This window comes from Triturus cristatus, chromosome 4_2 (genome assembly GCF_964204655.1).
Source record: "Triturus cristatus chromosome 4_2, aTriCri1.1, whole genome shotgun sequence".
NCBI classification, from domain to species: Eukaryota; Metazoa; Chordata; class Amphibia; order Caudata; family Salamandridae; genus Triturus; species Triturus cristatus.
The window spans coordinates 84,411,649-84,436,792 of NC_140586.1; the positions used below are offsets into that span (position 1 = coordinate 84,411,649).

A 25,144-nucleotide genomic window follows, 5' to 3' on the forward strand; every position below is an offset into this window, starting at 1 on the left:
CATTGGTTGTAGGACGTGGCTTTTATCAGCCAGTCGTCCAAATATGGGAAGACGTGGATGTGCTGTCTTCTGAGGTGTGCCGCCACTACCGCTAGTCACTTGGTGTGAGAAAGTGGCTCTGTATATACTGTTCCCTAATAGGTACAGGGTGTACAGAGTCCACAGTCCCCCAGAGGCTGATAGAGGTCAAAGTTAGGTATGACCTTACTCTCAAAAGTGGTAGCTTGGTTGAGCAGTAAGGCAGTACCAGAGGACAGTGTAAAGCATTTATTGTACACACTCAGTCAGCAAATGGTTTCACACACTCAATAACTGAACTCTAGGCCAATGGTTTATATATATAAAATATATGCTTGTTTTATTTTTAGAACCACAAAGGGGATAAAAATATACTTTCTCAGAATGAGAGGTTGAATATAAATACTTTTGTCTTAAGCAATACATTTTTGTAAACAGTTACAGTTGGTTGCAATAAACAATCCTATTTCCTAAACATAACAATGCATTGAGCTCAATGGTAAATTCAGGTTATTTGTAATAAATTGCATTTCAGATTACTTTTGGAATTCCAGGTCTGGCTCCTAGATCCAGCTCAGGGTCAGTATTCAGAATCAAGTGATGAAAGTCGACTTAATAACTGTAATGATTTTTAAATAATATTTAGCTATTTCAAAAGTTAGCACTTAGAAAATATTTCAAAGAAAACATTCAATGGATCTCTATGGCAAGAAATTCAAATTGCAGGTAAAGTACTTTATCGTTACTTTAGTAATCCAGGACTGGGTACCTAGACCCAGGACTGGGGTCCTTATCAAAAACAGGTAAGTAATTTCGTTTGCAGAAATGGTACGATTTTAAAAGAATATTTCAAATTTGCAAAAATAGACACTTAGAAGAAATTTCACAGAAAAGCAGACAATGGTTTCCTATGGGAGAAAAATGAGTTAGAGGTAAGTATAGTTGTGGACACTTTTCAGAGTCAGGGCTGGGCACCAAGATCCAGCACTGGGAGCTCACCTAGGAGCAGGTGAGTAAATTCGTTTTTGTCACTTGGCTGATTTTTGGTGAATATTTGCAGTTTTGAAAAGTTCACACTTAGAAGATTTTTGAAGAAAAAGCCAGTCAATGTTACCCTGTGAGGAAAATGAAGTTAGCGGTTTAAGGGTAAGTACTCGACTGGCAGAGTTGAAATTCCGGGCATAGACTCAGGGGTCCCCCAGTGTCAGGTAGGTACAGTTGGTTCACCCTCAGCGGTTTCAGGACGGCCGGGTGCAGAGAGAGTTAGGCCCAATGTTATCCTATGAGGGATAGGGGGGCCTTGGTTGGTGGCTGCTGTCTGGCAAGCCACGCGGCTGTGGGAGCTGGGCTCCTGGTCACTTACTCAGGGCAAGTGGGGAAGTAAGTTAGTGTAGAGAGTGCACTGCCAGGGCCACTCGGGCGGCTGGGTGCAGGGTGCTTTTGAGCCTTCGGGCGCTCAATGGAAATCAATGGGAATGTTCCGGTTTGGAAAAAGGCTGCAAGCTCGGGGACGAGGATGCTTCAGGTGCCACCACCACTTCGAGAGGTAAGTTGGGTAGTTGTAGGTTAGGTGGGTACCCCGGGATTGGGCACAGGGGGCCGCAGGGCGCCGGGTGCAGGGGTGCCTTTTGATGTCGGAAATCTTACCCTCTTGTTGATCGCGGTTGGGGTGGCATTCTGTTCTGAGGCTGCAGGCTTCTTCCGGGATATCGAGGGGGGTCCTTGGGTGCCGGACTCGGGGTCACAGTCGCCGTGGGGTCGTCCTCAGGGTCTTTGTCCACTCCGGCACTGGCCAGGCTTGGCTGGTGCAGAGTGGGTTGGGTCCGCGGTTCCGGGCTGCTGCCAGGGGTTAAAAATAGGTTTCTTGAGTAGAGCCTCTACTCATGGGAGTCCCAGGGGCTTAGAGCCAAAAGGTAGCAAGGTCCTCCGGGGTTGGTGAGGTTGCTGGCCACGAGAGATGCCGCGCTGGTCAAGGTTCGAGAGTCGACAGGCCGGTAGGGCTGGGGCCAAAGCAGTTGGTGTCTTCTTCTCTTTTTAGCAGCTGCAGGGCAGGTCCTTGTTCTTCTTGCTCTTCTTGTAGTTTTCTATCTGGAATCTGAGGAAGGAAGGTTCAGGGTGCCCCTAAATACTAGATTTAGGGGCGTTACAGGTAGGTGAAGGACAGGGACCAATGGGTCCTTGTCCTGGGGTGGGTACACCCCCTATCCTGCCTCTCTCCTGTGGGAGGGGGGCAGTAGCCTAATCCTGATAGGGTAGGGCCCCCCATCTTCAAGATGGCGATAGCCCGGAGATGTGCTTCACCTCGCCTCCCCCACCTGAGGGGTGGGGTGGGCAGGCTGGCACATTCCCTGTCCTTGTATGGGGTTTCCGGTCAGCTTCCCTCCAGAGTGGGGGGTTGCAGAGGCCTGGGGAATCTCCAAGAGGCGGCATGCCTTTGAAGCTTCCCTTGGCTCATCCTGGGGGAGGAGATTTATTTAGTTTCAAGTTATTTGTAATAGATTAATTTTAGGATTACTTTTGGGATTCCAGGACTGGATCCTAGATTCAGTCCTGGGACAGTACTTAGAATCAAGTGATGAAAGTCGACTTAGTCACTGTTATGATTTTTAGACAATATTTTGCTATTTTAAAAGTTGACACTTAGAAAATATTTCATAGAAAACAGTCAATGATTCCCTATGGGAGAAAATTCAAGTTGCAGGTATAGTATGTTCTCGTTACTTTTGTAATCCAGTACTGGGTGTCTAGACTCTGTGCTGGGACCATTATCCAAAACAGATAAGTAATTACATTTTAACAATTAATACGATTTTTAAAGAATATTTAAAGTTTGCAGAAATCGACTCTTAGAACAAATTTCACAGAAAAACAGTCAATCGTTTCCTATGGAAGAAAATTGGGTTACTGGTAAGTACGGTTGTGAATATTTTTCAGTGCTGGGTACCAAGATCCAGCACTGGGAGCTCAGGTGAGTATTTTCGATACTCGCCTGATTTTTAGTGAATATTTTAAGTTTTGAAAAGTCCACACTTAGAAGAAATTTCAGGAAAAGCCAGTCAATGTTACCCTACGGAGAAAATTGAGTTATTGGTTTAAAGGCAAGTACTCGACTGGCAGAGTTAAGCTTCCGGGCATAGACTCAGGGGTCTCCCAGGGTCAGGTAGGTACAGTTGTTACACCCTCAGCGGCACAGGGGCAGGTGGGTGCAGAGAGAGTTAGGCCCAATGTTATCCTATGGGAGGCAAGCCAGGGGGGCCTTGGTTGGTGGCTGCTGACTAGCAGGCCACGCGGCTGTGGGAGCTGGGCTCCTGGTCACTTGCTCAGGGCAAATGGGGAAGTAGATAGGTGTAGAGGTTGCACTGCCAGGGCCACTCGGGCGGCTGGGTGCAGGGTGCTTTTGAGCCTTCGGCGGCTCAATTGGTTTCAATGGGAAAGCTCCGGCTTAAAAAAAGACTGCAAGCTCGGGGATGAAGTTTCTTCAGGTGCCACCACCACTTCGAGAGGTAAGTTGGGTAGTTGGAGGATAGGTATGTACCCCGGGATTGGGCACAGGGAGCCACGGGGCGCCGGGTGCAGGGGTGCCTTTTGGTGTTGGGAAATCTTACCCTCTGTTGATCGCGGTTGGGGGGGGCACCCGGTTCTGAGGCTGCAGGCGTCTTCAGGAGTGTCGAGGGAAATCCTTGGGTGCGGGACTCGAGGTCACAGTCGCCTTGGGGTTGCCCTCGTGGTCTTTGTTCATTCCGGCACAGGCCAGGCATGGCGGGTGCAGAGTGTGAAGGGTTAGCGGTTCCGGGCTAATGCCAGGGATTAGAAGTAGATTTTGAGTAGAGCCTCTACTCATGGGAGTCCCAGGGCTTAGAGCCAAAAGGGGGGTTGTGAGGTTGCTGGCCAAAAGAGATGCCGGGTTGTAGCAGGAGCAGTTTCGACGGTCGACAGGCCGGTAGGGCTGGGGCCAAAGCAGTTGGTGTCTTCCTCCTCTTAGCAGCTGCAGGGCAGGGCTTCTTTCTTCTTGCTCTTCTCTGTATTTTGGAACCTGGAATCGGAGGAAGGAAGGTTCAGGGTGCCCCTAAATACTAGATTTAGGGGTGTTACAGGTAGGTAAAGGGCAGGGACCAATGGGTCCCTGTCCTGGGGTGGGGACAGTAGCCTAGTCCTGATTGGGTAGAGCCTCACATCTTCAAGATGGCAACCGCCCGGAGATGTGCTTCACCTCGCCTCCCCCACCTGAGGGGTGGGGTTGGCAGGCTGGCACATCCCCGGTCCTTATTTGGGGTTTCTGGCCAAGCTTCCCGCCAGAGTGGGGGGTTGCAGTGGCCTGGGGAAGCTCACAGAGGCGGAATGCCTTTGAAGCTTCCCCCTGCCCATCCTGGGGGAGGAGATTTAGCACCTCGCCCAGGATGTGCATTGTTGCAGGCCCAGGAGAGCAGGGGCTCTCCCGCCCAGGGGTTCAGCAACATGTCTGCTGTGTGGCAGCCTCAGAGCAGACGTGGATTGTAGGTTAGGTTTAAGGGGGCATCTCTAAGATGCCCTCTGGGGTGCTTGGTACATTAAATCCCACACTGGCATCAGTGTGGGTTTAATGTGCTGAGAAGTTTGATACCAAACTTCTCAGTCTTCAGTGTTGCCATTATGGTGCTGTGGAGTTCGTGTTTGACGAGCTCTCAGCACCATGTACTCTTAAATGGCAGCACTGCACTTACAGTGCTCAGGAATGGACCTGGGTACTGTAGGGGCACAGGGCTCCTGCTCCTGTGCCCACACCATTGGCATAAGGCACCCAGCTAGAGGGGTGGCTGATGTATGCCAGGGCAGTGTAGGTGATGGGCATGGCACACAGGGATGTGTGCCATGTCGACTTTGTTTTGTCTTGCACCCAGACACCCAGCCTGCAAAGGCAGTGTGTGTGTGTGTGTAAGGGTACAGGGCCTCTAAGGGTGGCACAATGAGTGCTGCAGCCCTTAGAGGCCTTCCCTGGTCACAAGGCCCTGGGTACCTAGGGTACCATTTACTAGGGACTGACATGTGGCCAGGGTTTGCCAATTTGGGTTTGGTGTATTTTAGGGAAGGAACATAGGCCCTGGGCACCTGATTGGCAGGAGTCCAGGGCACACTCAGTCAAAGTACATTCAGCAATTCAGCAAAAAGTGGGGGCATACCATGCAAGAAAGATGGCACTTTCTCAGCTGTTCATTGTAATTACCAATTCTATTTACCAGTGTTTTTATGTTGCCAACATCACACTCTGCAGTCAGTCTGTAGTGGCAAAGTTAGCAAAACACATAAATGGAATGAAAAGCATCTAGGAGTAATTACCAGTGGCTGAGATTAATTCTAGCATTCCGCTAATCGTTTTTTTCATTCTTTTAAGTCAATGGTTTTGTTACATTCAATCAGGACCTGATACCGGTTTTGGGCTTCTGGACTGGTTGGCGAGAATGGGCGATGGCTTAGGATGAGGCATGTCAGTCTCAGATCTTTAAAGCAGATGAACTGAAAGTTGAGCTATCCTAAGAAGATTAAAACTTATGATGGACATTACCTTCTTACTGTCTCACATAGCTTATCCCAACAGCTATGTTGCTAAAAAGCACATTCACAGATTAGCTGTGTACAACCTGGAGGTTCCAATATAGAAAAGATGGTTTAGTGAGATGATGCAAATCCATGCCTCAGGAGAAACCAAATGTAGGTATAACTGGCTTACCTAATGGAGGGAGCTCCAGACTAACAAAGTTTTGGCTATATTTCTCAGTGACCCTGTTCTCCTTATCCATATTTAAGAAAGATATCCTGTTATATAGGGAACACGCCATAGCATAACAGGTGTATTTGTGAAGCGCATTTATCACCCATGGGTCTCAAGGCGCTGAATAACAAATGTTTATTGTTACCCAACTCAATGGTACTCATTTTATCGACCTCAGATGGATGAAAGGCTGAGTGGACCTGCCGGGATTTGAACAAGAGGTCGAACACAGGCCCCTGCAGTGGATGCATACCACTGACTGAGCTGAGAGGATAATAATGCAAACAGAGTGTTTCAGAAACTGAAGTCAAAGAAGCCACTAAAGAATGAATGCCTTCACACTCCAGTAATGTAGACATATTTTCAACAACCAGACTACAACAGGAGCAAATTATTTCACGCTGGCCCTCCATGTTGGCATCATACACCTTGCTACCTGGTGATTACATTCCTAGTCTTATATTCTTTAAGCAGGAAGAATCTCAGTGATCAACAAGCAATTGTGCACACTCAAGGGTCAAGTTGGAACTGAATATTGTAACACCAATGCATCCAGCACAGGACTGTCCTCAAAGCTGTCAGGAAAGCAACACTGGCACACCTGCATCAATGACAACCTGGTCCAGCTACTAGACTAATACATTCGCCTAGCAATCAAGCGTCCCCAATTGAAAAAGGAAATTCCTGTCTGAAGTGGTCAAATTAGACTGAGAACAGTGGGCTCTGCACAAACTCACAAGATATAACCTGGCGGCCCACATCTTCCTATTTAGGATACTATGAGGGACAATGAAGCGGTAGTATTGTGCAATTCCTTTGTCGAGAGGCAATAAAAAGGTGCCTCTGCAGCCTATGATGAAGGTATATTTTGAGACTATGATGAAGGTATATTTTGAGACGTGCCACCACAATCGCGGGGCCCATGTCCTGGCATACCAGCCGCAATTGGGGCATCACATTGAGGAAAACAGAAACATGATAGCAGCAATGCTTACATCAGTCTCAGCCAGTGCTATTCGTCTGGTCGCATTTTCACTCCAGACAGACCAGCCGCATGTAAATCTGTCTGGCTCCGACAGCAACAGTCCAAACTCAAACTGCTGCTTCAACAGAAACAGTCCAACTGGAATTGCCAGGCCTCCTCTGAAAGGGAAGACATCAGAAGGGAGCCTGGCAACGTATTGTGTATACATGCATGATATCAGCCATGCATGACTTTGATGAACCGTTTTGCCTAACAAATTCAAACCTTACACCATGCACACGGACAATAGATTTAACACAAAGTAGTTCTGCAAAGAAAGGCAGTTATGCTGCATTGAAATCTTCTTAAATTGCCAAAACATGCTTAGTATTCCACATCATTTGGATTCCAAACGCTACAACAAGAAATATTTATTCAACAAGGCATGTGAATCTATAAAAGAGATCAGTGCTGGAAAGCTGATTGTCTCTTGTATCCCTAAGGCCAACAAAGGATGCAGCAGGTTGTCGCTTTCAGGGTTTCCCTCCTCAACACCCATCTACACTTACTCCAACAGACTATCCAGACAAAAAAACACTTACCTGCATATAGGAAATGTTTTGAGTCTGGCATGTTATACATCCACAAGCTGAGCAATATCCTGCCATCTAGTGTATCGTCCCAGAATTTCTTTAGCTGTTTATTCACAATACTAAACCAACTCAAATTCATGAAAACACTCCAAACTAGGTTCTTCATTCAGCATGTACCTTTTAAATGATGCCCAAAAACCACTCCTGTGCTGAATATCTAGGGTCTGAAAGACCATATTCACACGAAAAAATCATGACAAAATCCTAACACCTTTGTACTGTTGAAGAAAGTATATATTTTAGTCAATGTTTGGGAACAAGGGATACACCACCCACCCCACATCTACTCTCAAAGCTCCTGGAACAATAAGTGAAACTGGCAGCACCATGATCATATACAAGAATAAAAGAAAAACTAAGATCTGCTGGGTATAGCAGGACTGGGTGTAGTTAAATATCCGGTTTGTACCCTCACCTGTCTTTGTACCTAATCACAGCATCCACTATCTTCTTCATTTTCCGGGTGAGGCTGGGTGGGTTGGGTGTGAGCTTTTCGGAAGGGGGCCGGCCACGCTTCCGCTGTTTCTTGACATCATCATCCTTTTCGCGGTGTCTGCTGCTGGTGCTGCTCATGATGGGGGTCGGGGTAGGTGTGGGGGTGGAGGAGGTAGGGTCGATATCCCGCTTGCGCTTCCGGGTGGTGGTGGTCTTCTTTTGACGCACTTCCTCCTCAATTTCCTCCAGAGTGCCTTCTTCAATGGCCTGGTGAGGGGAAAAAAGAACAAAAAAACCTTCAGACAGTCCTGCAGCCAGCAAGAGATGCGAGGAACATCAAGGAAATCAGACTACCCCTTTCCCCTTGACCAACAAGAAAAACTGACTAAGTATGCCAGGTACTGATGGTTAACAAAATGTGCAACACATGTTACTCACTGGTCTATTTAACAGAGGTTCAAGTACAGACTTGCAAGATGCAATGACATCTTGTGGCTAGTTTTTGAAGAGAAAAAAAGAAATCCATTCTGAGCAAGTTGGGGACTGGGCAAAGGTTACTAGATATAAAAGAAATGAAATGGCTACTTACCAGTTCGAGTAGTTTTGCAGCTTGAAGAGTTTATCTGGATTCACCTGCTGTGCATTATTCCGCCATCCAGTGGTTGGGTCCAGAATTGTCTGGTTTTTTTCTGTGGGCCGTCGCCGACCACCATTTGGTGCTAGGTCCATCCCTTGTGTGACATCAGATGGCGTCCCGGAAGTTTGTGTTTGTGGTAGCCATCTTTGGATTATTTTTCCCCCTTTTCCTTCCTTTGTAAAATACAGTATCTCTAAAATGTTCTTGTCTTTACTTCTTTGTTTTTCATTTACGAGATCTTTTCTCCCACCTGTTTGCATTCCTCCTCTGAGGGGAGGTGGGTGGTTGTATGTGAATCAAGAAAACTATTCAAGCTGCAAAACTACTTCTACTGGTAAGTAACGATTTAGTTTTGCAGCATGAATCCTTTTCTGGATTCACATGCTGTGCATTAGATTATGTAGCGGTTCCCCCTCCTTGGGGTGGTTGTGGTAAGATGAGGAATAACTTGTAACAGGTGTTGGAGTACCTTTTGTCCTACCTGAGCTTCCAGTGTCACCTGTATATCCATGCAGCAATGCTTGCCGCTGCACTTATAGTGTCTACTGGCACATTGGCCATAAAGGCCAGGGTTCCGCTTTTTTCCTTAAGTGGGCTTACGGCCAGGGGTTTAGAGTTTTTCCTGCTGAGGAATAGCATAATTGAATTGCTTCTACAATCCAACGTGCAACTGTCCCCTTTGTCACAGGTGTTTCATTGTTGATAATTGGAGTGAGAGATGTGAGAAAGTGGGTTTCTGTTGCAGTAACCCTCCCCCTTTTTTGCCTAATAGCTGATGCACTTTTCCTTGTTGTGCCCTGGGCTCCTGCCAATCAGGTGCCCAGGGCCTGTGTTCCTTCCCTAAAATACAAACTCCAAATTGACAAACCCTGGCCACATGTCAGCCCCTAGTAAATGGTACCCTAGGTACCCAGGGCCTTGTGACCAGGGAAGGCCTCTAAGGGCTGCAGCACTCATTGTGCCACCCTTAGAGGCCCTGTACCCTTACACACACACACTGCCTTTGAAGGCTGAGTGTCTGGGCACAGGACAAAACAAAGAGTCGACATGGCACACATCTCTGTGTGCCATGCCCATCACCTACACTGCCAAGGCATATGTCAGCCACCCCTCTGGCTGGGTGCCTTATGCCTATGGTGTGGGCACAGGAGCAGGAGCCCTGTGCCCCTACAGTACCCAGGTCCATTCCTGGGCACTGTAAGTACAGTGCTGCCATTTACAAGTACATGGTGCTGAGAGCTCGTCAAACACGAGCTCCACAGCACCATAATGGCAACACTGAAGACTGGGAAGTTTGGTCTCAAACTTCTCAGCACATTAAACCCGCACTGATGCCAGTGTGGGATTTAATGTACTAAGCACCCCAGAGGGCATCTTAGAGATGCCCCCTTACAGCTAACCTGCAATCCACGTCTGCTCTGAGGCTGCCCAGGCTGCCACACAGCAGACACGTTGCTGGACCCCTGGGTGGGAGAGCCCCTGCTCTCCCGGGCCTGCAACAATGCACGTCCTGGGTGAGGTGATAAATCTCCTCCCCCAGGATGAGCCAAAGGAAGCTTCAAAGGCATGCCGCCTCTTGGAGATTCCCCAGGCCTCTGCAACCCCCCACTCTGGAGGGAAGCTTGGCCGGAAACCCCATACAAGGACAGGGAATGTGCCAGCCTGCCCACCCCACCCCTCAGGTGGGGGAGGCGAGGTGAAGCACATCTCCGGGCTATCGCCATCTTGAGGATGGGGGGCCCTACCCTATCAGGATTAGGCTTCTGCCCCCCTCCCACAGGAAAGAGGCAGGATAGGGGGTGTACCCACCCCAGGACAAGGACCCATTTGTCCCTGGCCTTCACCTACCTGTAACGCCCCTAAATCTAGTATTTAGGGGCACCCTGAACCTTCCTTCGACAGATTCCAGAGAGAAAACTACAAGAAGAGCAAGAAGAACAAGGACCTGCCCTGCAGCTGCTAAAAAGAGAAGAAGACACCAACTGCTTTGGCCCCAGCCCTACCGGCCTGTCGACTCTCGAACCTGCACCAGCGCGGCATCTCTCGTGGCCAGCAACCTCACCAACCCCGGAGGACCTGGCTACCTGTTGGCTCTAAGCCCCTGGGACTCCCATGAGTAGAGGCTCTACTCAAGAAACCTATTTTTAACCCCTGGCAGCAGCCCGGAACCGCGGACCCAACACACTGCACCAGCCAAGCCTGGCCAGTGCCGGAGTGGACAAAGACCCTGAGGACGACCCCACGGCGACTGTGACCCCGAGTCCGGCACCCAAGGACCCCCCCTCGACATCCCGGAAGAAGCCTGCAGCCTCAGAACCAAGTGCCACCCCAACCGCGATCAACCAGAGGGTAAGATTCCCGACGTCAAAAGGCACCCTTGCACCCGGCGCCCTGCGGCCCCCTGTGCCCAATCCCGGGGTACCCACCTAACCTACAACTACCCAACTTACCTCTCGAAGTGGTGGTGGCACCTGAAACATCCTCGTCCCCGTGCCTGCAGCCTTTTTCCAAACCGGAACATTCCCATTGATTTCCATTGAGCGCCCGAAGGCTCAAAAGCACCCTGCACCCAGCCGCCCGAGTGGCCCTGGCAGTGCCCTCTCTACACTAACCTACTTCCCCACTTGCCCTGAGTAAGTGACCAGGAACCCAGCTCCCACAGCCGCGTGGCTTGCCAGACAGCAGCCACCAACCAAGGCCCCCCTATCCCTCATAAGATAACATTGGGCCTAACTCTCTCTGCACCCGGCCGTCCTGAAACCGCTGAGGGTGAACCAACTGTACCTACCTGACACTGGGGGACCCCTGAGTCCATGCCCGGAATTTCAACACTACCAGTCGAGTACTTACCCTTAAACCGCTAACTTCATTTTCCTCATAGGGTAACATTGACTGGCTTTTTCTTCAAAAATCTTCTAAGTGTGAACTTTTCAAAACTGCAAAAATTCACCAAAAATCAGCCAAGTGACAAAAACGAATTTACTCACCTGCTCCTAGGTGAGCTCCCAGTGCTGGATCTTGGTGCCCAGCCCTGACCCTGAAAAGTGTTCACAACTATACTTACCTCTAACTCATTTTTCTCCCATAGGAAACCATTGTCTGCTTTTCTGTGAAATTTCTTCTGTGTCTATTTTTGCAAATTTGAAATATTCTTTTAAAATCGTACCATTTCTGCAAACGAAATTACTTACCTGTTTTTGATAAGGACCCCAGACCTGGGTCTAGGTACCCAGTCTTGGATTACTAAAGTAACGATAAAGTACTCTACCTGCAATTTGAATTTCTTGCCATAGAGATCCATTGAATGTTTTCTTTGAAATATTTTTTAAGTGCTAACTTTTGAAATAGCTAAATATTATTTAAAAATCATTACAGTTATTAAGTCGACTTTCATCACTTGATTCTGAATACTGACCCAAGGCTGGTTCTAGGAGCCAGACCTGGAATTCCAAAAGTAATCTTAAAAGTAATTTATTACAAATAACCTGAATTTACCATTGAGCTCAATGCATTGTTATGTTTAGGAAATAGGATTGTTTATTGCAACCAACTGTGACGGTTTACACAAATTTATTGCTTAAGACAAAAGTATTTATATTCAACCTCTCATTCTGAGAAAGTATATTTTTACCCCCTTTGTGGTTCTAAAAATAAAACAAGCATATATTTTATATATATAAACCATTGGCCTAGAGTTCAGTTATTAAGTGTGTGAAACCATTTGCTGACTGAGTGTGTACAATAAATGCTTTACACTGTCCTCTGGTACTGCCTTACTGCTCGACCAAGCTACCACTTTTGAGAGTAAGGTCATACCTAACTTTGACCTCTATCAGCCTCTGGGGGACTGTGGACTCTGTACACCCTGTACCTATTAGGGAACAGTATATACAGAGCCACTTTCTCACAAGAGACTAACAATTGATTCCTGTTATGGAATTGTCTTTTCTCCTCCTGTAGATAGGATAGTTAAGCCCTTCTTACATTCAGGGTATGAAGGCTTTTTCTAGTTGCGTTTGTGGGTTTTTGAAGAAAACTGCTGGCTTATTGCTTTGATTAATGTGGAATTTGCTTACTACCTAGGTAGGAATTGAGGGTTAGTCCTTAGGATAACCTTGTAGATTTGCATGTATAGTTTATCAAAAGTTAATGCCTGCAGTTCACTTACTCTCTGTAAAGATGTTATAGCTATTAATAAGGCAGTCTATCAGTTCTGCTTGGTGCATGGGTTCGAACGGTTCGGTCATTAGCTGTGTTAGAACTGTGTTTAAGCTCCACATTGAGGCTGGAGCCTTCCTTGGGGGTGCAATCCTCTTGGAACCTTACAGGAATCTTTTGATGACTGGGGATGTGGAAAGGAATATGCTACTTACCAGTATGCATCTGTTCTTGGCATGTAGAGCTGCAGAGTTGTACACTTAGCATAGATCGCCATCTGGTGTTGGGCCCGGATGTTTGCAGTTTGTTTTTCTTCTTGGACAGTCTTTGGAAGTCACGAGTTTGGTGACTCCTCCTTCGGTCCGTACTGCGCATGGGCTTCGGCTCCATCCTCAGATTGTTTTTCGCCAACAGGGAAATGATGGAGCTTGGTAATCACAGTGAGAAACCCATGTGTGTAGTATCTAAATAAGATGTACTGGAACAGATACAGGTAGCCGGGGAGGCGGGTGGGCGTGTACAACTCTGCAGCTCTACATGCCAAGAACAGATGCATACTGGTAAGTAGCATATTCCGTTCGAGGCATATGAGCTGCAGATTGTACACTTAGCATAGATTATATAGCAGTACCCAACCCTAGCGGCGACCACCGGTATCCGTTGCAGTGGTTTGAAATAGTGTCTTTAGTACAGCCTGGCCCACTCTAGCTTGCTGCTTGGAATGCACATCTACACATAATGTTTTGTGAAGGTGTGCGGTGTAGACCATGTGGCTGCTTTGCAGATGTCATCTAAGGGTATATTCCCTAGAAAGGCCATAGAAGCCCCTAACTTTCTTGTAGAGTGGGCTTTAGGTGGAACAGATAATGTTCTTTTAGCCTTTTGGTAGCAAATCTGTATGCATTTTACAATCCACCTAGCTATCCCCGATTTAGAAATGGGGTTGCCTTTATGTGGTGGAGAGAAGGAGACGAACAATTGTTTAGTCTTCCTGAAGGGTTGCGTTCTTTGTATGTAGTATAGCAAGGCCCTTTTTACATCGAGTGTGTGTAAGGCTCTTTCTGCAACAGATTGAGGTTGCGAGAAGAAGACAGGTAATTCCACCGATTGATTGAGATGGAAGGGGGAAATGACCTTGGGCAGGAACTTCGGATTTGTGCGAAGTATGACCTTGCTGTGATGTATTTGTATGAAGGGTTCCTGTATAGTGAACGCTTGTATTTCACCAACCCTTCTAAGGGAAGTGATAGCTACGAGAAAAGCTGTTTTCCAGGTGAGAAACTGTAGCTCGCATTTATGCATTGGTTCGAAGGGCGGACCCATTAGTCGTGTAAGAACTAAATTTAGATTCCATACAGGGGAAGGTGGTGCCCTGGGAGGAATTACTCGTTTAAGGCCTTCCATGAAGGCTTTAATAGCGGGCACTCTGAAGAGAGATAAATGCTGTCTGTTTTGTAGATAAGCAGCGATCGCTGCTAGGTGTAGGCGTATGGATGAATATGCCAGGTTACACCTGTGAAGATGGAGCAGATAGCATATGATTGTGAGAAAGTGGCTCTGTATATACTGTTCCCTAATAGGTACAGGGTGTACAGAGTCCACAGTCCCCCAGAGGCTGATAGAGGTCAAAGTTAGGTATGACCTTACTCTCAAAAGTGGTAGCTTGGTCGAGCAGTAAGGCAGTACCAGAGGACAGTGTAAAGCATTTATTGTACACACTCAGTCAGCAAATGGTTTCACACACTCAATAACTGAACTCTAGGCCAATGATTTGTATATATAAAATATATGCTTGTTTTATTTTTAGAACCACAAAGGGGGTAAAAATATACTTTCTCAGAATGAGAGGTTGAATATAAATACTTTTGTTTTAAGCAATAAATTTGTGTAAACAATCACAGTTGGTTGCAATAAACAATCCTATTTCCTAAACATAACAATGCATTGAGCTCAATGGTAAATTCAGGTTATTTGTAATAAATTACTTTTCAGATTACTTTTGGAATTCCAGGTCTGGCTCCTAGAACCAGCCTGGGGTCAGTATGCAGAATCAAGTGATGAAAGTCGACTTGATAACTGTAATGATTTTTAAATAATATTTAGCTATTTCAAAAGTTAGCACTTAGAAAATATTTCACAGAAAACATTCAATGGATCTCTATGGCAAGAAATTCAAATTACAGGTAGAGTACTTTATCGTTACTTTAGTAATCCAGGACTGGGTGCCTAGACCCAGGACTGGGGTCCTTATCAAAAGCAGGTAAGTAATTTCGTTTGCAGAAATGGTACGATTTTAAAAGAATATTTCAAATTTGCAAAAGTAGACAGAAGAAATTTCACAGAAAAGCAGACAATGGTTTCCTATGGGGGAAAAATGAGTTAGAGGTAAGTATACTTGTGGACACTTTTCAGAGTCAGGGCTGGGCACCAAGATCCAGCACTGGGAGCTCACCTAGGAGCAGGTGAGTAAATTCGTTTTTGTCACTTGGCTGATTTTTGGTGAATTTTTGCAGTTTTGAAAAGTTCACACTTAGAAGATTTTTGAAGAAAAAGCCAGTCAATGTTACCCTATGAGGAAAATGAAGTTAGCGGTTTAAGGGTAAGTACTCGACTGGTAGTGTTGAAATTACGGGCATGGACTCAGGGGTCCCCCAGTGTCAGGTAGGTACAGTTGGTTCACCCTCAGCGGTTTCAGGACGGCCGGGTGCAGAGAGAGTTGGGCCCAATGTTATCCTATGAGGGATAGGGGGGCCTTGGTTGGTGGCTGCTGTCTGGCAAGCCACGCGGCTGTGGGAGCTGGGCTCCTGGTCACTTACTCAGGGCAAGTGGGGAAGTAGGTTAGTGTAGAGAGGGCACTGCCAGGGCCACTCGGGCGGCTGGGTGCAGGGTGCTTTTGAGCCTTAGGGCGCTCAATGGAAATCAATGGGAATGTTCCGGTTTGGAAAGAGGCTGCAGGCTCGGGGACGAGGATGTTTCAGGTGCCACCACCACTTCGAGAGGTAAGTTGGGTAGTTGTAGGTTAGGTGGGTACCCCGGGATTGGGCACAGGGGGTCGCAGGGCGCCGGGTGCAGGGGTGCCTTTTGACGTCGGGAATCTTACCCTCTGGTTGATTGCGGCTGGGGTGGCACTTGGTTCTGAGGCTGCAGGCTTCTTCCGGGATGTCGAGGGGGGTCCTTGGGTGCCGGACTCTGGGTCACAGTCCGGCACTGGCCAGGCTTGGCTGGTGCAGAGTGTGTTGGGTCCGCGGTCCCGGGCTGGTGCCAGGGATAGCAAATAGGTTTCTTGAGTAGAGCCTCTACTCGTGGGAGTCCCAGGGGCTTAGAGCTAAAAGGTAGCCAGGTCCTCCGGGGTTGGTGAGGTTGCTGGCCACGAGGGATGCCGCGCTGGTGCAGGTTCGAGAGTCGACAGGCCGGTAGGGCTGGGGCCAAAGCAGTTGGTGTCTTCTTCTCTTTTTAGCAGCTGCAGGGCAGGTCTTTGTTCTTCTTGCTCTTCTTGTCGTTTTCTATCTGGAATCTAAGGAAGGAAGGTTCAGGGTGCCCCTAAATACTAGATTTAGGGGCGTTACAGGTAGGTGAAGGCCAGGGACCAATGGGTCCTTGTCCTGGGGTGGGTACACCCCCTATCCTGCCTCTCTCCTGTGGGAGGGGGGCAGTAGCCTAATCCTGATAGGGTAGGGCCTCCCATCTTCAAGATGGCGAGAGCCCGGAGATGTGCTTCACCTCGCCTCCCCCACCTGAGGGGTGGGGTGGGCAGGCTGGCACATCCCCTGTCCTTGTATGGGGTTTCCGGCCAAGCTTCCCGCCAGAGTGGGGGGTTGCAGTGGCCTGGGGAAACTCCAAATGGCGGCATGCCTTTGAAGCTTCCCTTTGCTCATCCTGGGGGAGGAGATTTCTCACCTCTCCCAGGATGTGCATTGTTGCAGGCCCGGGAGAGCAGGGGCTCTCCCACCCAGGGGTCCAGCAACGTGTCTGCTGTGTGGCAGCCTGGGCAGCCTCAGAGCAGACGTGGATTGTAAGTTAGCTGTAAGGGGGCATCTTCTAAGATGCCCTCTGGGGTGCTTAGTACATTAAATCCTACACTGGCATCAGTGTGGGTTCAATGTGCTGAGAAGTTTGATACCAAACTTCCCAGGCTTCAGTGTTGCCAATATGGTGCTGTGGAGCTCGTGTTTGACAAGCTCTCAGCACCATGTATTCTTAAATGACAGCACTGCACTTACAGTGCCCAGGAATGGACCCGGGTACTGTAGGGGCACAGGGCTCCTGCTCCTGTGCCCACACCATAGGCGTAATGCACCCAGCTAGAGTGGTGGCTGACATATGCCTTGGCAGTGTAGGTGATGGGCATGGTACACAGTGATGGGTGCCATGTCGACTCTTTGTTTTGTCCTGCACCCAGACACTCAGCCTGCAAGGGCAGTGTGTGTGTGTAAGGGTACAGGGCCTCTGAGGGTGGCACAATGAGTGCTGCAGCCCTTAGAGGCCTTCCCTGGTCACAAGGCCCTGGGTACCTAGGGTACCATTTACTAGGGGCTGACATGTGGCTAGGGTTTGCCAATTGGGAGTTTGTGTGGTTTAAGGAAGGAACATAGGCCCTGGGCACCTGATTGGCAGGAACCCAGGGTACACTCAATCGAAGTACATTCAGCAATTTAGCAAAAAGTGGGGGCATACCATGCAAGAAAGATGGCACTTTCTCACAATGATGTGCTGTATGGATGCATCTAAAGGGTTGATTGTATTGTTACGGCAGTAAATAACAAATCTTTTCCACTTTGCGGCATAACATGCTCTAGTGGTAGGAAGGCTGGCTTCCATGATGATGTTCATGCAATCAGGGGGAAGGTTAAGGTATCCGAATTCTAGGATTTCAGGAGCCAGATCGCCAGGTTGAGCTGAGCTGGGTCCGGGTGCCTGATTTCTCCATGGTTCTGGGTTAGGAGGCATGGGGATAGGTGTAGTTTTTGATGTGGTACCACTGATAGTTGTAGTAGCGTGGTGTACCACGGCTGCCTGGCCCACGTCGGAGGTACCAGAATGAGTGTGAGGGAGTGCTGTTGTAGCTTCCTGACCACTAATGGAATTAGTGGGAGAGGTGGAAAGGCGTATGCAAATCTGCCTGACCAGTTCATCCATATCGCATTGCCCTTGGACAATGGGTGTGGGTATCTGGCGGCGAAGCTTGGGCATTTTTTGTTTTCGTGGGTGGCGAAGAGGTCTATCTGAGGATGCCCCCACTGTTGGAAGAATGGCTGAAGAACTTGTGGATGCAGTTCCCATTCGTGTAGTTGTTGCGTTTGTCTGCTGAGCAGATCTGCCATGGTGTTTTGTACGCCTGGAACGTGTTGTGCCAGGAGAAAGATGTTTTGGGGAATTGCCCATCTCCATATGCTCTGGGCTAAGCGGGAGAGCTGGGGAGAGTGTGTCCCCCCCTGTTTTTGGATATAATACATTGCAGTCATGTTGTCTGTGCGAATGAGGACTGCTTTGCCCGAAATCTGTTTTTGGAAAGATTTTAGGGCTAGAAAGATCGCCAAGAGCTCCAGATGGTTGATGTGGAGCAATTTTTGCTGCGGCGTCCATAGACCTTGCATTGTGAGGTGTAGGAGGTGCGCTCCCCAGCCGGAGAGCGATGCGTCCGCTGTTAGAATCACCTGAGGAACCGGGTCCAGGAACGGCCGCCCTTTGGAAAGGTTTGTGGTGTTCCACCACTGCAGAGAGTGATGTGTGCGGCCGTCCACCAACACCAGATCCGTTAGCTGACCCTGGGCCTGGTTCCACTGTTGTGCTAGGCACTCTTGAGGTGGACGCATGTGTAGTCTTGCATGGGGCACTATAAAGATGCAAGACGCCATCATTCCTATGAGCTTCATGAACACTCTTGCTGGAAGAGAGTGTTGGGGAAGGAATGTTTTACGTAAGGCTTGAATGCTTGTGATTCTGGATGAGTTTGGATAGGCAATACCTTTGGAGGTGTCTATAGTGGCCCCGAGATATTGCTTTGTGTGAGATGGTATGAGGTGGGACTTTTGGTAGTTCACCGTGAAGCCTAGCTGGTGGAGCAGTTGGATGGTGCTGTTTGTATGCTGCACGCATTGGTGGTAAGACGCGGCTTTTATCAGCCAGTCGTCTAAGTAAGGGAAGACGTGAATGTGTTGACGTCTGAGGTGTGCTGCTACTACCGCTAGGCATTTGGTAAACACCCGTGGTGTGGTGGTGACCCCGAAGGGGAGAACCGTGAATTGGTAATGTTGCCCGTCCACCACGAACCTGAGGTATTTCCTGTGAGAGGGGTGTATTGGAATGTGAAAGTATGCGTCTTTCAGATCCACGGTTGTGAGAAAGTCTCCCTGACAGAGGAGCGGGAGGACTTGTTGTAGGGTGACCATATGGAAATGGTCTGAATGTATGTAGGCATTTAGAGGCCGGAGGTCCAGAATGGGCCTGAGGGTCCCGTCTTTCTTTGGTATTAGGAAATATAGGGAGTAAACCCCTAGATTTTGCTGATTGATGGGGACCTGCTCTATAGCGTGTTTTTGGAGGAGGGAGAGTACCTCCTGTTTGAGCAGTGTGGAATGTTCTTGAGACATTGGGCGGTGCCTTGGTGGGATATTGGGTGGGGTAGATGTTAGCTCGAGACAGTACCCTGACCGAATGATTTGGGTCACCCATTTGTCCGATGTTATGGACTCCCATGCGTGGATAAAGTTTTGTAGTCTGCCCCCGACCGGAGTGGAATGGTCTGGGGGGAGCGGAGGGAAGTCATTGTGTGGGCGGGGTGGCAGAACGGGTGTTGTTAGTTTTGCCCCTGCCCTTATTGTTGTTGCCTCTGTAACCACCCCTTTGGTTGCCCTTTGAAAAGGTATTTTGAGGAGGGGATTTGTAGGAGGTAGAGGTGCTATCGGTGGAGAAGCCTCTGCCTGTGCCACGAAAGGAGGAGCGTCGAAAGGAACGTTTAGAGGCTTGTGTTTGGAGTGCCCCCATAGACTTTGCTGTGTCTGTGTCCTTTTTCATCTTTTCCAACGCTTCGTCTACCTTGGGCCCAAAGAGAGTTTGTTGGTCAAAGGGGTGATTGAGTATGGACGCCTGGACTTCAGGCTTAAACCCTGAGATCCTGAGCCAGGCATGGCGACGAAGCAGGACACTGGTATTTATGGCTTTAGAAGCAGTGTCGGCTGCATCGAGGGCACACTTAATGGAGGTGTTTGTAATGAGTTTACCCTCCTGTATTAGCTCATGAGCTCTACGCTTGTGTTTCTCGGGGAGGTGCTGCATAAGAGCCTCAAGTTCATCGTAGTGTGCTCTGCATTAGCGCGCAAGTAGCGCTTGTGTGTTTGCAATGCGCCACATGTTTGCAGCTTGAGAGGCGGTGCGCTTGCCAGACGCGTCTAGGAGTTTGGATTCCTTGTCTGGCGGTGGGGCTTCTCCTGAGGACTGGGAGTTAGCCCGCTTTCTAGCTGTAGAGACAACTAGGGAATCTAAGAAAGCAGGGCCCTTAATGTATGCAGGGTCTGTGGGTGCCGCCTTATACTTTTTCTCTATTCTAGGGTTTAGTACCCTGGCCCTGACAGGGTCTTTGAACACCTCTGCGGCATGCTTGGTGACACCCTTAAGCATGGGTAAGATAGAAGTGGATTTGTCCTGTATGTCGAATGTATCCAGTAAGAAGTCGTCTTCCACTGGTTCAGTGTGCATGTCCACCCCATGGTAGTGTGCTGCTCTCTGCACTAAATGATGGAACCCTAAGGAGTCCTCTGGAGGAGACGGCCTGGATGGGTATAGGTCGTCCTGAGGAATATCGGGTACATCAGGGTTATTGTAATCCTCCCATGGGTCTGGGGTCCCTGGTGGAGTGGGATCCATTGGGGCGTCCGCCGGATAATTGTCCGGGTCCCCGTCATCCGGATCTGGGGACGGGGCCGGAGAGTAGTGAGGTAAAGGTGGCGGAGCCCTGGGAGGGGGAGGGGGTGGAGGAGGTGGAGGAGGTAGGGGAGGTGGTAGTGGGGAGGGCACTCTGAGGGGAGAAGTAGCAGAGTCCTTCCGTTTGGGTGGTGGAGGAGGAGCCGGAGTATCAAGGCGTCTTTTCTTGATAATTAAAGTCAATAGCCCAGTCTTTGGATCTTTGGACAGAGTCTTTTGTAAAGGGTCTGGTGTAAACAGAGCCAATGGCGCCGAATCGTCCGTCGGCACCGGTGATTTCGGAACCGAGGGCTTCGATGGTTTGTGTGCGCCATGCTTTTTTGGGGCCTCCTGTTTTTTCGGCGTCGAAGGAGTTTTCGGCGCCGGAGCGTCGGTGCCGACAGATTTGTGTTTGGTCGGCACCGAGAGTCCAGGCTTCGGCACCGGTGGCTTCGGAGTCGAGCTGGGTATTGCTTTCTTCGGTGCCGGATGCTGTTTTTCGGCACCGGGCGTCGGCTGGCTCGATACCGAGCTGCCGTGAGACTTTGGAGGCTTCGACACCGGGCCCGAAGGTGGGGTGATCGAAGCTTTGGTCTTGGTTTTGCCCAGGCCGGCAGGCGAGGGAGTAACCTGAGTCTCTTTGGTTTTGGGCGCGGGGGTGGGAGGGGGCACAGTACTCACGGCCCGCTGCGCCGGTGTGATGTCCTCCACGTCGGAGTCGTCGGCCTCGGAAGCGCTGACGACGTCTTCTTCCTGCTCGGTGTGTGTTTGCCCCGAAGCTTCGGCGCCGTCTCCGAAGATGTCCGGTGGAGCTGCAGACGATGAGTGCGTCATGGTGCGGCGAGCTTTTCGATCCCGGATGGTTTTCTTCGATCGAAAAGACTTACAGGCGGGGCAGTCTCTGGCCTCGTGTTCTGGAGAGAGGCAAAGATTACACACCTGATGGAGGTCGGTGTGGGGAAATTTAGACCCACATTTTGGGCACTTTTTGAACGGAGTCCTTTCCATCGGCCGGGACCGGAGTCGAGGAGGGCCCGAAGGCCGGTGCCGATGTACGGGATGGAGAAAAGTGCCGCTTCGAGAGATGAAGATGATGATGAAGAAACTCGAAGAAACGAGGATTTTCCGTCGAGGCTGGAACCGTAGAAGTTCGAAGCCGGAGCACGAAGTATCACATCCGAGCCCGATGGCGGAAAAAAACAATCTGAGGATGGAGCCGAAGCCCATGCGCAGTACGGACCGAAGGAGGAGTCACCAAACTCGTGACTTCCAAAGACTGTCCAAGAAGAAAAACAAACTGCAAACATCCGGGCCCAACACCAGATGGCGATCTATGCTAAGTGTACAATCTGCATCTCATATGCCTCGAACAAACATTAACATGACTCTCCCCTGGTGTAGGCTACAAACGCTGCCAGGTGCACTTTGAGGCTTGAGTAGTTGATCTTACTGTCAAGCAAGTGTGTAAGATATATGAGCACTGTTTCCTGTATGGATATTGAATTTAGGGTATTGTTCTCTGTACACCATATGATGAACTGTTTCCACTTAGCTGCGTAGCACTGTCTTGTGGTTTATTTTCCTGCCTCTAAGTATTTCCATTGTTCTTTGCGGCAAGTTAAAATGTCCGTTCTCTATGTACTCACGTGCCAGGCTGAGTGTAGCTGGTTCCGGGTGAAATATTATACCCCTCTACATTGTGAGAAGGTGTGAGAAAGTGCCATCTTTCTTGCATGGTATACCCCCACTTTTTGCTGAATTGCTGATGTACTTTGACTGAGTGTGCCCTGGGCTCCTGCCAATCAGGTACCCAGGGCCTATGTTCCTTCCCTAAAACCGTGTTGAAGCCTAAACCCAATTGGCATCTCTGGCCACATGTCAGCCCCTGGTAAATGGTACACTAGGTACCCAGGGCTTTGTGACCAGAGAAGGCCTCTAAGGGCTGCAGCACTTATTGTGCCACCCTTAGAGGCCCTGTACCCTGACACACACACAGCCTTTGCAGGCTGGGTGTCTTGGTGCAGAACTAAACAGAGTCGACATGGCACACATCCCTGTGTGCATTGCCCACAACACACAGCCCTGGCATACCTGGGTACAGGTGCATGAGCCCTGTGCCCCTACAGTACCCAAATCCATTCCTGGGCACTGTAAGTGCAGTGCTGCCATTAAGAGTATATGGTGCTGGGAGGTCGTCAACACGAACTCCACAGCACTATGATGGCAACACTGAAGACTGAGAAGTTTGGTATCAAACTTCTCAGCACATTAAACCCGCACTGATGCCAGTGTGGGATTTAATGTACAATGCACGACAGAGGGCATCTTAGAGATGCCCCCTGAAACCTAACCTACAATCCACGTCTTGTCTGAGGGGCTGCCTAGGCTGCCACACAGCAGACATGTTGCCGGACCACTGGGTAGAGAGCCATCCGCTCTCCTGGGCCTGCAACAATGCACATCCAGGGCGAGGTGCTAGGTCTCCTCCCCCAGGATGGGCAGGGGAAGCTTCAAAGCATGCTGCCTTTGTGAGCTTCTCCAGGCCACTTGCTGTACTCAGCAACTGGCCCCCACCGGCTATCACCCCCACTCTGGCGGGAGGACTGGCGGGAAACCCCTAGGAAGGAAAGGGGGTGTGCCAGCCTCTGCCGCTCAGGTGGGGGAGGCGAGGTGAAGCACATCTCAGGGCTCCCGCCATCTTGATGGGGAGCCCTGCCCAATCAGGATTAGGTTACTGCCCCCCTCCCACAGGAGAGTGGCAGGATAGGGGGTGTACCCACCCCAAGAAAGGGACCCATTGGTCCCTGCCCTTTACCTACCTGTAACGCGCCTAAATTTAGTATTTTGGGGCACCTTGAAACTTCCTTTGGCAGATCCAGATTCCGAAACAAACAAGAAGATCAATAAACAAGAAGATAAATAAACAAGAAGATAAATAAACAAGAAGATCAATAAACAAGAAGCTCAATAAACAAGAAGATCAATAAACAAGAAGATCAATAAACAAGAAGACCTGCCGTGCAGCTGCTAACAAGAGGAAGACACCAACTGATTTAGCCCCAGCCCTACCAGCCTGTCGACCATCGAACCTGCTCAGCTAAACCACGGCTTCTCCAGTGGTCAGCTACCTCAAAAACCCTGGAGGACATGACTGCCTTGTGACTCTAACTGGGACAGTGGTACTGCTCAAAGCAAGTAACAAGCCCCTGGCATCAGCCAGGAACCGTGACTCCTGCACATTCTGCTCCCACCAAGCCTGGCCTGTGCCGGAGTGAACAAAGACCACGAGGACGTCCCCCGGCGACTGTGACCCCGGATCCAGCACCCAAGGACCCACCTCGATGCTCCTGATGACGTCTGCAGCCTCAGAACCAGGGACCCCTCCAACCGCGATCAGCCTTTGTTCGTCCTTAAACTTCGCCTTTGAAATCCATTGATCGCCCGACGGCTCAAAAGCACGCTGCACCCAGCCGCCCGAGTGCCCCTGGGAGTGCAACCTCTGTCCTAATCTACTTCCCCATTTGGCCTGAGCAAGTGACCAGGAGCCCAGCTCCACACAGCCGCGTGGCCTGCATGCCAGCAGCCACCAACCAAAGGCCCCCTGCCTCCCATAGGATAACATTGGGCCTAACTCACTCTGCACCCGGCTGCCCCTGTGCCGCTGAGGGAGTAACAGCTGTACCTACCTGACCCTGGGAGACCCCTGAGTCTATGCCCAGAACCTTAACTCTGCCAGTCGAGTACTTACCCAAAAGCCGATAACTCACTTTTCTTCCATAGGGTAACATTGACTGGTTTCACTTGGAAATTCTTTTAAGTGTCGAGTTATGAAACTTTAAAATATTCACCAAAAATCAGCCGAATTACGAAAACGAATTTACTCACCTGTTATCATGAGAGATCCTAGTGCTGGATCTTGGTGCCCAGCACTCTGCAAAGTAATAACAACCGTACTTACCGCTAACTTGATTTTCCTCCATAGGATAGCATTGCCTGGTTTTTGCCAGAAATTCTTCTAAGTGTCGGTTTTGCAAATTTACAAATATTCGTTAAAAATCGCCTGTATAACAAAAACGCATTCCTTCCCCTGTTTACAGGAGAAGCACCAGTGCTGGATCCATGATCCAACACCGAGTTAGAAAAATTAAGAATAACCCTACTTACCTGCTATGTGAATTTCCTCCCATAGGATAACATTGGTGATTCTATGTGTAAAAGTTTCTAAGTGTCAACTTTTAAAATACAATATTCCTTAAAAATCACAACTGTAACCTAAACGTTTTTACTCAACTGTTTACAGGGAATGTCCCAGGACTGAATCTAGGATCCAGTCCTGTGGTAAGAAAAGTAATCCAAAAAGTAATCAATTGCATTTAACTAGAAATTCCCATTGAGCTCAATGTATAATTGTGTTTGAAATTGTTTTGCCTATTGCAACAACTGTATCTATTGCCTTCAAAGGCCTATTGTCTATTGAAATTATTTATCTAAAGCATCTCATTCTGAGAAAGTATATTTTGATACCTATTGTTGGTTCTAAAATAAAACTATATATATATTTTGATACAAAACCATTGGCCTAGAGTTCAGTTGTTGAGTGTGTGAGACCATTTGCTGACTGAGTGTGTACAAGA

The 25,144-nt window shown here is 49.0% G+C and overlaps 2 protein-coding genes across 6 annotated transcripts in view; both read right to left on the reverse strand.

Annotated features, from left to right (window-relative positions):
• Positions 1 to 25,144, reverse strand: part of SMARCA4 (SWI/SNF related BAF chromatin remodeling complex subunit ATPase 4) — a 533,682-nt gene that overhangs the window by 150,509 nt on the left and 358,029 nt on the right. For all 5 annotated transcript variants that reach the window (XM_085600653.1, XM_085600652.1, XM_085600651.1 and 2 more), the window contains exon 29: positions 7,797 to 8,083. In XM_085600653.1, the coding sequence (XP_085456779.1) occupies positions 7,797 to 8,083 (287 nt within the window). The remainder of the gene's footprint in view (positions 1 to 7,796; positions 8,084 to 25,144) is intronic.
• LOC146833047 (uncharacterized) overlaps positions 1 to 25,144 on the reverse strand; it is a 140,153-nt gene that overhangs the window by 80,504 nt on the left and 34,505 nt on the right. The gene's annotated exons all lie outside the window — the stretch shown is intronic.